The sequence below is a fragment of the Ambystoma mexicanum genome, chromosome 7q (genome assembly GCF_040938575.1).
Source record: "Ambystoma mexicanum isolate Mex_15411 chromosome 7q, UKY_AmexF1_1, whole genome shotgun sequence".
NCBI lineage: Eukaryota > Metazoa > Chordata > Amphibia > Caudata > Ambystomatidae > Ambystoma > Ambystoma mexicanum.
In genome coordinates this window covers 789456422-789471809 of record NC_090941.1, presented here as the reverse complement: position 1 = coordinate 789471809, position 15388 = coordinate 789456422, and the positions used below count along the sequence as shown (strand labels likewise).

Below are 15388 nucleotides of genomic sequence, written 5' to 3'. Positions count from 1 at the left end.
ACCAGATCAGCAAACACATTAGTCATGATGTTAACCTTCATAGTTCGTGGGGTTTAAAGAAAGCAGACAAGTTTATTTCTTCATTGAGACCTCTGTGTCAATGTTCCAAGTCTGTCAATCCAGAAAGATTCTCTCTGGTCCAATCTTTTCTCTATGTTCTCGTGGGGATCCCATTTTGAAACCACTTACAAAACCTGGAACCGAATTTGTATCAGGTTGTGTTTTTTCTCCAGCCAATGTCATGCCACAGCTGAATTTATATTGCGATTCCTAATGCATGTCCTGTGCTCGTTCCATCTCACCTTATTGTGTCTACAAACATTTATTTAGTGAAAATAAAGGAGGAAAAATCCCTAACTGTCACTAACGCTCAGAGGTGTTCCCTGCCTCAACGAAATATTAAGGACTCTGTCAGGATGTTTGTCTAAACCAAATAGTCCCCAAGTCCTTTGTCAACGCCTATTTCCGTCTCTTAATCTCTTCACTGACTAAGGAAAAATTGGGATCTTCTTGGTCCGCAAGAATGACTCCCTTCTTTTAGACTGGAGGTCAGTGTTCACCTCCTGGTGATGAAATGTATTCTTCAAAATGTGCAAAACGGAGGTTCCAATAGTTCTCCTGGGTGCTGTTTTCATAAACCGTAAGAACAGAAAGGAAAGTCTCTCAGTCACTTATCCTGTTCACAATACAAGGGGGGTGACTCCCTCCTCTCTGGTTCTTCTCAGACTCAGTGTGGCAATTCAAAAAGTGTTGGGGGAATGTCTCCCTTCCCCTGGCCTATCTTAGGCACAGTCTGCCCGCTTTACTACCCTGCCAGGTACTGTAACTGTTAAGAATAGCGATGATCCTCTTTCTCGTATGGGTGCGGGTCCCAGACTCGCCTTTCCTGTTTGTTCCTTCCCCTTGATCAATTTGGTTCACTCTCCTGCCAAATACTATCAGGCCCTTCATCATGCAGAAGTTCTGTTGTCTCTTTCAGGGTCCCAGACCCTATCTTCTCGGTTTCTCTCTCCCTTCAGGGTTCTCCACCACCTCCTCTTGGCCCCAGCGCCTCCCTAGCAACCTGCAGACCTTTTCTCCTGGTCCATAGTGGTTCCTGCTCTCCTTGGATGCATGCGGTCTGCTGTGGGGTCTGTTCGTCTCAGTCTGCGGGCAGCTCTGCAGATGAAATCTTCGACACAGCTCTTGCTTCCTGTGCTGCCCAGACGTCAGGAACGCCAGGAGCTTCTGCTTCTTGCCTTGACGAGCGGTCTGTCCTCTCTGGACCAGCTCCGTACCTTCTTGCGCCTGCCTCAGGTGTCCTGGTCTGTCTTCTTCCTCCTGCCTGGCCCATCCTGGCTCTCGCAGTTTCTCCAGCAAGGGCTCAACGCCATCTTCAGTCCTTCTTCCATTTTTATGTCCCAGTTACTCACAGATTGTCCGTATTGACTAGACGGCTGGTGTTGGTTCCGTAGAGCGCTCTTCATTACTCTATGCCTCTTATTCATCTTGGTTCTGATGTTATTCCTCTCCACTGGGTTACTTGGATTCTTCTTCATCCCAGTCTTACAGCAGGATTCATACAGGTAGGGCCTACTCTTCCTCGCCTGAGTACCTTTGAAGAGGGTTGGATACTTTACCTTGCATAAGTACATGGAGAGGAGGTGGCATATTCTGGATATACCATATTCTTCCCAGACAGTCGTCCCTAGTCCCACACGCGGTCCACAAGAGATTCACCCAGCTGAGTACCAACCCCAGGGGGACTGTCGGGTAGCGGCCTCATCTCCCTGACCCCATGGGAAGCCGCTACCCCTAGGGAAGCGGGGGGCGATATCCTGGGATTTGTTACACCTCCCTGAACCGTCTTGCGGGTTGGTTCTGAAAATGCATGTTAACGTTTGTTTCCCCTACAAGCATATCCCCAAAGTATAGGGACCACATACAATCTTTGCTTATCTGTTAAAGGCTAGGTCCTAATGTATAGAAATGCCAGTTAAAGCTTTTGGGCATGGGCATGCGTACACAAACACAGACACGCTAACACTGACTCGCTCACACTGACTCTCTCTCACAGCCTACTAGCGAAGACTCAAACCCCCACCCTGCTCCACCCCACTGATCTGACTCTTCCCTTGCTGGGTCTGCGACATCACCATCAGCTGCCTCACACCCGGAAAATAGAATACAGACAATATCATTCTTCTATTCATGCAGCACCCATTTTCTGTTGATACTTATTATTTTATGGGGAATCGGCTCACACACAAAGCGCAAAACTGCTTCCCCAAAAAAAAAGAGACTAAAATATCGATCAGTGGCGTGGGGGGTGCTAATGGCTGTAGCATCTGTTTTTTCTGGCGGCTTAGAATATTAACTTCCCACAGCCCTTTACCATCGCCCTCGCTTTGCTCGGGCCTACATTGGCTAGGCTGGCAGGCCATTAATGTGGCGTTATGTACTCGTTCCACGGACAACACTAGGGGGTAACGTCCCCAGTTAATGGCCGGAGCGAAGTGAGGGCCGTTACCCACAGGTGTTGCCCGTGGGACGGGTACATAACGCCATTAGCACCGCGGGTTACCAAAGTGGCAACCTGGGTGCTAAAAAAAAGGATTTTCCTTCCTACAACGGGATGCTGCGCACGTCGCATTGTAGGAAGGAACATCCTTTACCAACATGCCGCCATGGAAAGCCCCTCTTCCCTTTCCATGGTGGCCGTGGGTGTTAGGGAGAATTCTCTTATAAGGCTAATTTCCCAAATCTAGTGAGCCCCCCAGCAGCTTTGCTGGATTTTTGGGGTTTGTTTTTTTCTCATGCTAAGAGTGACTCTTTTCCTCCCACTCTTAGGCATGATTTGAGGTATGTCTTTGACTTTTTGTGTGCTTATGGGCTATGGTTTTTTTTACTCCATAGGGTATCATCTGTTTTTGTGTATGTGTTACACAGCACCCTCAATGCAGTAACACAGGGGTGTCATAGTGACCCCCAAACATAGACTCCATACCCTGGGACTGACTACTGTCTCCCAGGGCATGTAAAGTCACCATTGACTTTACTAGTCCAAAATTGTGAACAGAACCAGTACAAACCATCATATTGTGGAAGTACTGGAAGGGGTTAATTCGATTGCCCCTGGGCCTGTTTCCAAGGGGGCACTGTCCAGTCCCCCCTTGTCGAGTTTCTGGCTGGTGGCAGTGGTTACCACGCAAAATATTCCACCGGAATATTTCCGATGGGATTTTCCCATTGATTTTAAACGCAGCAGTTTTTGGTGCATTGTTAAACATGCTGCCGGTTTATTTATTTAATATAAAATCACCGGTTGGGTCTTTTTGCCAGAACTCTTTTATAAAATGGCGTTCGTGTCCGTCTCTGTGACTCCAACCAAGGTCGGGCCCTTTTTTTCACTTTTTGGCAGGCTTCTTCACAGAAGCCCTCCAACTGGTGCCACTCTGTCTGGGTTCCACAGGATGTGTGGGTGGGGGAAATGGCACCCTGGACTACGTTGCCTTAGCAACTCAAGTCGCACTCTGTTCTGATTGGCCCAGTGGTGAGCCGCCCGGCTCACCACTTAGTAGGTATGAGTGACAGCTAGGCTGTTGAATGGGGTTTGTTCTGCATAAAGCAGGGCTTTTGGGACAGGAACTTCAGAAGTCGCCGCAGGAGATAAGAAATCCAAAGAGGGGAGAAGCTGAGCCACCTGCAACGACGACACCACCGGTGGAGCCCTGCTGCAACAACCTCAACCACTTTCCCGACGACAAGAGAAGATCTTCTGCTGAAAGAGTCTTCTTCCTCTGAGCTGGTGGGATCAACCAGTTCGCCATTTTCGCCTTCCAGGACGTCTCTTGGTCGAATCACCCGTGCCAAGCACCCCGGCGGCCGGATAGCCAAGCTTCACCACTGTGACCGCGAATAAAAGGAATGCACCTTTTAACCGACGAACTCCGCGGCTGGTCTCTTCCCTGGGCAGTGCAACGACTCCAAGTTTCCTCCTCGACGAGATCCTCTCTTCCCCTGGTCGAAACCACAAACTGAACCCGCTGCCAGGAACAACTGCCACCGCTGGAGCTTCCTCAACTTTAAAGGTACTGTGTTCTACCTGGCCTCCCTTTCTACGGTTTGCTAAAGGTAACCCTTAAATCCTTGGCTTTCCAACTGGGTTGGCCCCCAGACCTTCTAACATTACCTTCTGAATCAACCCAACCTCTTTTGAACATTTATACAAAGACTTGAATGCATTTCTAAACTGTGTGATCTTGGGCACATTTCACCTTGCTCCATTTAAAGTGGACCTGGCCTATGAACTTTGGCTCTACAGTAGACTCTGCCTTCACTAACTTGTTTTGGTCTTATAAAAGTATTGGGAACTGTTTTATTTTCGTGACCTTCCTTTTTCTATCCCTTTAACTTAATTATTGGAGTGCCATCTAAGTTACGCGCTCACATCTGTTTTGACAAATAGTGGTGTTTTGAGTTAGACTTGTCTAATAATTCTTAAGGGAGGTGTGTATACTTTTATGACTGTGTTTGAACTTGCTTTGATTTATAGTGCTAGTATATTTCTTTAAGTGTGTGTTAAATAAATAATTATATACTTTTGATACCAAGCTCTGGTCAGTGTTTGCTTGCTCTACTGTGTTTTAGCCCTATTGTGTCTCCTCTGTATACTGCCCTACTCTTCTTGAGAGAAGTCTGACTGCTCAGCCACAGCTACCAGGTAAATCTGGGTGGTACAGACTGCTACCAATTGGGTTTACTGCTTACTCCTGTAGTTTTAATCATCTTGCAGTGTTCCCCAAGGGAACTGCACAGGATTCTGCCTAACAGTGGGAAGCTGAGAGGACGGAGTGGCTGCTGCGGCAAGGGCCGCTGTAGCTGAAATAAGGTAAGTTGGGGGAGGCAGTGTTAATAAAGAAAAAAACGGGGACGGAGGGTGGGGGGAAGCTGGCGGCAGGGAGAGCCGGCCGTCGGGCGATTTGGAACGCAGGCTTGTACCGGCTGTTTAAGCCTGCTTTCCTAGCCACCTGATTGGCTGGCTCCCCTGCCCGGTGTGCTAATGGCAAAGTCCGCCCTCGACACAGGTGTTAAAGCCATATTAACCCATATTAAGAGGAAGATACTACCTTGCTGTTATGTATATAAAATGCTGCTAAAGTTTATCAATTTGGTAGTTTCTTTACCACTGCTTGTCATACAGGGTGTTATTTGTTGTTTGCTAAATCCCAGCTAATATGACCAGCATGCATTGTAATGCACATTTTTGTATGATCTTTAAAATATGAAAATGATGGTAATAGACACCTCTGATAGAAAATGTAGAGCAAAAGTTGAAATAGTTTACTGGTGACATTTTAAATTCTACAGGAAATGTGAATTGACATTTACTAAATTGTTCACTGCCTCATACTAAGGAAATGCACATTCTCACACTAGCTACTACCTCACGTTTCTTGCATAGGTTGTAGCTCTTATGAATGTTGACTTGCTTCGACAGCAGCAGCGCTGGAAGGATGGACTTTTGGAAATTAGAGAAGTGTTCTCCAATCTTGAATCCCAGGTATTTGTTATTGCAATTTGTATGAAAGAGAAGAAGATGCACTGTATTTTAATTTTATTAAAGAATATTTCAGTTTACACATAGAAGCTATCTATATTTCATGTGCTCCAAAGGTGATCTAAGCCTTTTACTGAGTACTTCTCAGATGGTGCAAAACACCTGTTTGTTTAAATGGTCTCTGCTCCTCCTTACCCATTTAACAATTCAGCTGCTACAGTTGTTTTTATGCCATCCTGCACACCATACTGTTCAATAAATGTACGCCTGTGTCTTTATCAATGAATAGTGCTGATTTCACTTGAATAACACATAAAATAGGTTGAACATTACATAAATATAGGATGTAAAACATTAAAGCAATTCATGCATGCATAAGTGGTGGCATACATAGTGCAAGGATTTCAATCCATTATATAGAGATCATTAATATTCATGTATCAAGTTTTACTTGTCAGAGAAAAGGACCATCAAAATTTCACATATAACTGGCTATGTTATGTTATTGGGTATAGCACACTGCCATTTTCATTGTATTATGGCACTTTGGAAGCAGCAGGAAAATGGGTTGGGATTATTAGTAGGAGTAAAGGGAATAGTGGAATATTTCTTTTATTTTGGGTTGATGTATGCAGACCAGAAGGAACCAAACTGTGTATGCCGGGTTGTATATAATTGAGATGCACTTGGGGTGTGTGTATTGTCATACCATGGACATGGATCAACAAACCGGACCACACCATCAGTGTGAGGTTATTTTTCCACTTTAGCAGAACGTTTGTACATCCCAACCACAGACAAAATGGAATAACCACCTATGGCTTTCTCTAATTCAAGTCTAGTCTGACACCTGGAAGTCTTCCACACTTCCCCTTCTTTTCTTAAACATGAGAAATGCAAAATAAAGCAGAGCCTTCCCACAAGAGTTTACAGTGGTTCATTCCCAGTTCAGATTCTTATAACTCTTAGTCAATGTTGGGTCACAGTCTCTGTTCTCCACTGTAATTCACTCAAACAATAAGAAATGGGGGGAAAACATACCCATTGCAGGTTCGCCAGAGTTTGGACAACACCAACAAATTTAAGTATCAACACAGTTTCTGTAGCCGAGTTTCAGTGGCCCAGTTGAATTAATTCAAAAGGGCCTATTTAAAAGATTTCACACATCTTTTTTGGGGACACTTCCCTGGCAGCCTGTCTGTGCCTTGCTGATCTGATGGTTAATTCCCTGCATCAGTCTCTTGTTGGCGTTACCTTTGGCTTTCTTGGCCAACTCTGGTCCTCCTTGTCAGGTTACCAGGCATGAAACCACAGCTGGACTTTTGCGGTCAAGGAGAAAGGAGAACCAGACTCTTTTTTTGGCCCTAGTGTCCGCAAGAGGACTTTTGTGCGTCACTCTTACTTCTCCTACCTGAGATCTTGATCTCTACTCTGCTCAGCCAGACCTTAATTATCTTCTGATCCTGTCCTCCTCCATGCCATGGTACAAGACCGTTCCTCCTCTCACTGTGTGCTTGATGTCTTCAAATCGGGGTTTTGCCCCTACTCCCTGCTTTTTTCCTTTTCTTACCTGGCTTGCTCGTCCTAGATTTTTCGCTCTGGTTCTTAGCTGTTTCTTGCTGACTTCCTCCTACAAACCAACTCGGCTCCACCTCCTGCCTTTAGTCTCTGCCTTCTGCCCCTGTTGTACTTCTACAGCCATCACTTTATTCACTCCTCTTGCCACCCCCTTCTTCCCATCCTGCCACTCCTCACGCCATCACCGTCCCTTCTCTTGCCGAATGCTGTTGTTCTCCTTTTGCCACTACTTTTTTCATTCCACCCGCCACCCCTTTACACTTATCATCCTGTCCCCTGCTGTTGTACTATTTCTGCCAACATCTCGTTCTCTCCCTCTCACCTCATGTTTTTTTATGTGCCCTCCTGGCCTCCTCCAATCTCATTCTCCTAGCTCTCCTGCTCACACTCATTTCTTCTGTCACATTACTTCAAACACCCACACTCTGCGTCATCTATTGCAGGTTTTCGTTCCTCAAAGCTCTTTCTCCCAGGACTGGGCTTCCATCAATTGTTTCCACCCGTGTCTTGGTTTGAACTGCAGTAGCAGATTGGATATTTTTCAATGGGCTTTTTATCACAGGTGTTAGCACACTTTCCTGAAGCAGCAGGCAGATCATGGTTTTAAGAGCTGTGCACGCCAGCTTGAATCTGGAGATTGATTACTTGTTCATTCACATGATTGTTTAGGTTAGGGTGTGGAGCCTCATTACTCTCCCAATTGAGTGTTCACATAGTACAGACTGCACAATAATTCTGATTGTGAAACATACCTTTCTTCACTCATGACACTTGTTGCATAGGCCCTGGGTCATATATGTTGGGGAATTACGCTCAAGCATTTCTACCAGCATATCGGAAGGTTAAATGGTCATTAATGCCCTGTTGGCACATATGACCAAGTAGGGGATCCTCTGCATACCTCCCCTGGACCCATCATCAAGTGGCTCCAGGAGGCATCAGACCGCCTGAGTCACTGCACCAATCATGGAATATGCCATCGAAGATCTACTTCATAGACAAAGATATAAATACTTTTTTTTAAAATTAATTTATTGTGCATTTGGTTACAAAGGAATAAAACCTTAAGCGGACATATTAAAATATAAATCACAAAAACATTTGTCCTAATCAGCAATAGTATATTTTAAGATGACCACCTCTCTAATTTGCCTATGTCATCACAACACAACCAATATATTCATGCCATCCACAATTCATCATTAATATCAAACATTTCAATTAACATTTAAATATCTAAAATACACATTTTCCTAAAAAAAAATGTGATGTATACCAATTTCATCCACCATTCATGAATAGAATCTAATTCAATTTAATACCCTACTTAAAAGCATTCTAGCCAATTTAGAAATATACAATTCTCCTCAGCCAAGCCCACCATCCTATTTTTGAGGGTTTGTTTAGTGCAAAATATGTTTTACTGTCTCTTTCCATGCATAGAACCCAGCGCCCGTTCTAATCAAGGAGGTTGCGCCATAGAGGGTACCTCAGAATTGATTTTCTTCTATATTACCACTCTTGGTGACAAAAGAGGCGTATGCCCTCTCGTAATACACCCTCAGGCTTGGACATTGTGTCAATATGTGCTGATTGCTTTCAACAGAACTTTGACAGAGTCTACATCTTCTATCCTTATAAGGAACACCTTTACAACTACCCGTACATTCCAATGTTGGATAAATGTTTAAACGTAGAAAGATAATCAAGTCCCTCATTTCCCTATCACAAGGTTTTAACAAATAAGAACAGGGCCCATCAATTTTCAATCCTTGTTGGGCATATTCCAAATATTGTTTCTTCGTTCTCACTTTTTTCATCCATTCAGCTCTTTCCCATGCCCAAGTCTTCCTCTTAAACTGTTTCTCAAATCTGGGATTTTCCCGGAGCATCTCTAGCTGAAAATCGGTATTAGCGCGATACTCCCATACCTCCTTTTGCAATATCCCTAAAAAAGGATTATGAGGCTCTGTCTGCAGATGAGTTGGAATGAGGCCCATTAAGGTGTTGTCCTCAGGCTCTCTGAACAAAAGGGAACAGTAGAGCTTACACCGCTTCAAAAGCCTATTGGCCCAAAGAGAGCGCAAGCCCAATTCACAGCCCGCGCTTCTACCAATGTTCCCTTAGGAACACTTAGCAAAGACCTCAGTAACTTCCCTTCCGAGTTGTCCAGAAACTTAACGTGCCTATCCAAGAGTAGCTCCAGCCCATATAATAAGACAGGAATAATGGTGCTAGAATATATTTTTATTGCGCCTTCCATGTTGTCACCACTATGCTAACTATATATCTTTTTAACAAGTACCATTTGTTTAGAATACGTGGGATAGTGTAGTCACCATAATATGATTTAGTAGATGCTACACTAATAGGTATCCATAGATCTACATATAATAATCATTCACTTCCAACTCAGAATGGTTTATTTTCCAAGTAAATGATACTTTGCTTTTATGTTCTCTACTCCCAAAGACCAAGATTTTTGTCTTTGAGGAATTAATAGAGAAGTTATTCCCACTAGCATATCTAACCAACACATCTATGCTACGCTGGAGGCCAATTGGCATATGACCAATGATTATGGCATACATTATCCATGGGATTGGATCAATTCCAATCCGGGAGGTTTGGGGTTTTTGTTTTCCCCAGGCACTGGTCAGCATCTGATGTGTATAGGTTAAAGAGCAGGGGTGCAAAAACACATCCCTGCTTTAATCCGATATTGGTCATAACCTGACGAGTTAATTTCCCCTCTTGTGACAACCGCAATGTAACCACTGCGTCACTATATAAGGCCTTCATAAGATGCAATAGTATCAAGTCCAAACCCCATTCCATGAGATTATACCAGAGCTTTGGGTGAGAAACTGTGTCAAATGCCTTCGAAAAGTCCATAATAACACACATACAATTTTCCTTCACGTAAATTGTTGTTTGCTATCAAATTTTGCAGCACACAATTATTATGCACCGTGCTATGAGACTTCCGAAAGCCAGTTTGACACCTATGCAAATGACCCGTTTCTTCTGCCCATTTGATATGCTTTCCGAATAGGAATGTGGCAAATATCTTAGCACTTGTGTCTATTGCAGAAGCCTATAGTTTGTGCACTCTGCTTCACCCTCCTTTTTCTAGATCGCGATTGGTATTGATTCCCTCCAACTTTCCTGGATCTGGCCAGATGCGAGGATTTTACCAAACCATTGGGCTAAGATCTCTGCCCAGCATGAGGGATTAGATGTATATACAACATTTGGCACTGTGTCTAAGCAGGGGGCCCTAGAGTGTTTTTACTTTTTAATCACTGCTTCTATATCATCCGCTCTGAAATCTTTTGGTAGCTCCCATTTCTTCTACAATATTGTAGGAAATACATAATCTATGTTAGAATCATAGTATAGAGTTCTCAAATATGAGATCCACACTGTCTCAGCAATGGGATTGACCTCCTGGTTCTTATTTCCTGCTACAAAAGTTCTAAAAAAGGACCAGAGTTTTTTGGAATCATTGGTATGCAACAAATCAAACTTTTCTTTCTCCAATTTGTGCTAAATAGTGATGGTGCTTGACCCAATTATTGTACATTGAGGTTGGTGCTTTTAGGTGCAGTGAACACATTGATTTTGAGCGGTTGTCTCGTTTCTTAAGATTTGCCCTATTTCTTCATAGTTCCCTCTTTTTTTGAAATAATACTATATCAAAGGGGTTATGATTTTCCCTATTGGCCCCCTTACTTGTACCATACAGTTTTAGATTGTAAAAGAGTTGTGGCGGACTCCAAGATGGCCACCGACACGAGATAGACGTGTTGACGGCGCTCTGGAGCCCTGCAGCAAAATAAAGCAGATCTACCACCCCATTAAAACTGCTGAGACTCCAAAACGAAGGAGAAACCCTGGGGAATTGTTAGGGAGAATTCTCTGTTTAGGCTGAATTTCCTAACATAGTGAGTCCCCCAGCAGCTTTGCTGGATTTTTGGGGTTTATTTTTTTCTCCTGCCAAGAGTGAGACTCTTTTACCCTCACTCTTGGGCATGATTTGAGTGTGTTTCTTTGAATCTAGATGTGCTTAATGGGCTATGGGGTCTTTTACCCCATAGGTGTTCATGTGTTTTTGTGATGTGTGTTACACAGCACCCTCAGTGCAGTAACACAGGGGTGTCATAGTGACACCCCAGTATAGACTCCATACCCTGGGACTGACTACTGTCTCCCAGGGCATGTAAAGTCACCATTGACTTTACTAGTCTTAAATTCTGAACAGAACCAGTACAAACCATCATATTGTGGACGTACTGGCTGGGGCAATTCAATTGCCCCAGGGTCTGTTAGTCGAGGGGGCACGTCTCCGTCCCCCCTGATCGAGTTTTGGCTGGTGGCAGTGGATACTACTTTTTCTCCAGCATGGGGTCTGGCATGGATTCACATGCTCATGAATATTCCCCGTCGTCAGGCTGGGAATCCTCGGTAAAGAAAAAACCAATATCAGTTTCGTTTCTGATCTGTCTTTCGTAGTAGTAACCAATCACTGATCTCTGCATCATACTGACCACAGCCAATGAATGCCATCTCCCTAAGCCCCGCCTCTGGCAGCCATCTTCAGATTTTTACCGCACGTTTATCTGTTGGGATCCTCGTGCTATTGCTCTCGAGCTGTAATGCGTTTTCGCGCTTTTTCATAGGAAAATTCTTTCTTTTTTCGGTCAAAAGAGCCTCAAGCTCCACCGTTTCTTTATCCGATCAACGGGGAACCGTGTCGGATTGCTCTACGCCCCTCAAGGGTGAAGATTTCGTCGAGCCACGCTTTTGGAGGACTCCAGAAGTTTCTCAGGCCCATCTCGGTCATGGCCGAGGAGAAGGGAAGCTCGACGCCCGGAAAGCTGTTCAGGGTCTGCCCTGGATGCCAGCTTCAGAATGTCTTTAAGGAGGACGAACACTCCCTTTGCCTCTACTGCCTGCATGAGGACAAGACGCACGTGGAGAAGGACTGTGCGTTTTGCGGCAATATGTCGGAGCGGACCATGAAGGACCGCCATCTGCGTCTCGCCAACTGGCTGGAAGGTAAAAGCCCGTCAGGCGAGAAGAAGAAGAAGAAGTTTGAGCGGTCTTCTAAGACCTTTGAGGGCGCCCCGGTGACGGGGGTCCAACAGAAGGCCAAGCACCGCGAGTCCGCTGGCACCGGGAACGCCGAACGGTCGGGCTCTACGGCTGCCAGGTAGGGCGCATCCTCCCCGGCGCCATCAACCATGAGCCAACGCTCTGGCTCGGGTAAGAGGAAGGCCGAGCTCCCGGCGAAGCTCCTGGAGAGACCCCGGTCGAGCTCGAAGGCCCTGTTAGGCAGAAACCTGTGCAGTTCCCTTGGGGAACACTGCAAAAGATTTAAGACTACAGGTAGAGCAGTAAACCCCTTTGGTAGCAGTCTGTACCACCCAGATTTACCTGGTAGCTGTGGCTGAGCAGTCAGACTTCTCTCAAGAAGAGTTAGGCAGTATGCAAAGTATACACAATATGTACCAAAACACAATAGCACAAGCAAACACTGACCAGAGCTTGGTTTCAAAAGAATATAGTTATTTATTTAAAAACACACATAAGTAAAAACACTCTAACAACGAATATGGTAAAAACACTCCAACACAGTTATAATGAAAGTAAACTCAATCCTTTCTCCTATCTAGACAACTCTAGGTTAACACCACTTAATTAAAACAGAGGTGAGTGCTTAACGTTAGATGACACTCTAGTAGTTTCCAAGAAAGGGAGAGAAAAAGCAGAAATAGGTTAGACACACCACTCTAAGGTCCAGAACACTTGCAATAGGCTTAAAGAAGAATAAAGTCACAGGTGAGCAAAAGTCACTAGGCAGGGCCCACTCTTAGAGTAGCCGGAGCGAAAATGTGCCCAAGATCACACTGTTAGTTAGAGATTCAAAGTCTTGCAAAGAGTCAAAAAGAGTTTAGAGTGGCTCAGAAAGTTTAGCCAAAGTGTCCCAGGCACTCCCAGGTTCGAAAGCCGGGGACTAAATCTACCCCGTACAGTCGGTAGCAAGGGAAGCCAGGCGGAACACAGTACCTTAAGCGGAAAGGATCCTCCAGCGGGGGCAGTTGTTCCAGGCAGTGACAGCAAGGCTCGACGTCGGTCAGGGGAGAAGAATATCTCGCTGAAGAGCAGAAGAGAAAGGTCGTAGCACTGCCCGGGAAGAAACCAGCCGCGGAGTCCTCCGGTTAAAGGGTTGGTACCGACTTTCGCGGTATGGGGGTAAAGTGTGGTATTCCGGATGCCGGGGTGCTTGGCACAGGCAAGGCGGCCACGAGATACCTCAAAAGGACGGAAAGAAGGCGAAAACTGGTTGTCCCCACCAGTCAAGGGAAGGAGCCACTCCGTTAAGAGTTCTCCTCGGTCGTCGGGAAAAAGTGGTGAGACGGTTCAGCAGGGCTCCACCGGGTGGTGTCGTCGAAGCAGGTCGGCTCAGCTCTTCCCTCGTCGGATTCTTGGTCCTGTGGCGACTTCTGAAGTCCCAGTCCCCAAAGCCCTGCTTTTATGCAGCAAACCCCCATTCACCCAGCCTAGCTGTCACTCAAACATGCTAAGTGGTGAGCCGGGCGGCTCACCACTTGGGCCAATCAGGACGGAGTGCGACTTGAGTTACCAAGGTAACTCAGTCCAGGGTGCCTAAATCCCCCTCCACCCCTCCTAAGTACCCCAGACAGAGTGGCACCACTTTGGAGGGCTTCTGTGGAGAAGCCCGCCAAAAGTGGAACAAAGGGCTCCACTTTGGGTCAGAGTTACAGAGGCGAACACCAACGCCATTTTAGAATCAAGTTTTGGCAAAAAGTCCCAACCGGAGTTATAAAAATAAATATATAAACCGGCGGTATGTTTAAGGCTACCGTAAATAAATAATTAAATGTGTTAGCCTAAAACAATGGGAAATCCCATAGGGAAATATTCGCGGTCGAATATAAAAAGTAGTTTCCACTGCCACCAGCCAAAACTCGATCAGGGGGGACGGAGACGTGCCCCCTCGACTAACAGACCCTGGGGCAATCGAATTGCCCCAGCCAGTACGTCCACAATATGATGGTTTGTACTGGTTCTGTTCAGGATTCAAGACTAGCAAAGTCTTTGGTGACTTTACATGCCCTGGGAGACAGTAGTCAGTCCCAGGGTATGGAGTCTATGTTGGGGAGTCCCTAGGACACCCCTGGGTCACGGCACAGAGGGTGCTGTGTGACCCACATCACAAAAATACATGAGGCCCTATGGAGTAAAAGACCCCATAGCCCATTCAACACAAGGTTTAACCAAGAAAACACACTTCAACATGTCCAAGAGTGAGGGTAAAAGAGTCTCACTCTTGGCAGGAGAAAAAAATTAAACCCCAGAAATCCAGCAAAGCTGCTGGGGGACTCACTAGGTAGGGAAATTCAGCCTAACCAGAGAATTCTCCCTAACACTCGCCCCCCCCAGACTAAGGGACAGGAGGATTTAATCCACTCCTGGATGAACCTCATACCTCTAGTCGATGATATACATCCTAGAGAGTCCATCAGCATTTTGATGGTGACACCTTGACCTATGTTCAATGGAGAACTCAAAGGTTTTCTTTTGCAAGCTAACGGACCTACAGACCCTTTGAGGAACATCAGTCTTTTTGTTATAGGGGATCTGGTTGACCAGTCCCTCAGAAGTTGGTACAACTTCTGAACCTATGTTAGGCTTTTTCAAGGGGTCCTTATAAAGGATTCCCTTAGATCTAGAGGGGCCTCCAAGGTTCCTCACCACCTCTCTTGTGGGAGCAGGTTGGGTCTTAGGCCTCTTGGTTGGAGGGGTTGGGGTTAGGCAATGTACCTGCTTCCCCTTCCTCTTAGATCTACCCTTACCTATTTTAGGAGTTTCCCCCCTAATATTAGGATTTGAGTTGGGGTCTTCAGTAGAAGGTCCAACAGTCTGAAGGTTTTTGGCCTTAGACTTTTCTTTTCTGGTTTTCCACCAGCACTGAGAATTACCAGTTCTCTCAGGTCCAGATAGGGGCCTAGTTGGTCTATCCACCTCTTCCTCAGAAGCAGGGGGAGTCAGAGACTCTGAGACTAGGGGAACAATGATGGAGCTTGGTTGGGGCGCCCATGTTCCTAGCATACTATCCTGAAATGTGCCTGGGTTAGAGGTCAACTTACTAACACCAGGGCTTGTAGTGGGGTTCTCAGTAGAGGGTCCCACAGGCTTAGAAGGGTCCTTCAAGGTAGCCTGTCTAGCCAATTTGGTTAAGTT

The 15388-nt window shown here is 45.6% G+C and overlaps 1 protein-coding gene across 3 annotated transcripts in view; it reads left to right on the top strand.

The window, feature by feature from the left end:
• The window catches only part of DYNC2H1 (dynein cytoplasmic 2 heavy chain 1), a 3314293-nt gene that overhangs the window by 617599 nt on the left and 2681306 nt on the right, over positions 1 to 15388 (top strand). For all 3 annotated transcript variants that reach the window (XM_069639013.1, XM_069639012.1, XM_069639011.1), the window contains exon 15: positions 5444 to 5542. In XM_069639013.1, the coding sequence (XP_069495114.1) occupies positions 5444 to 5542 (99 nt within the window). The remainder of the gene's footprint in view (positions 1 to 5443; positions 5543 to 15388) is intronic.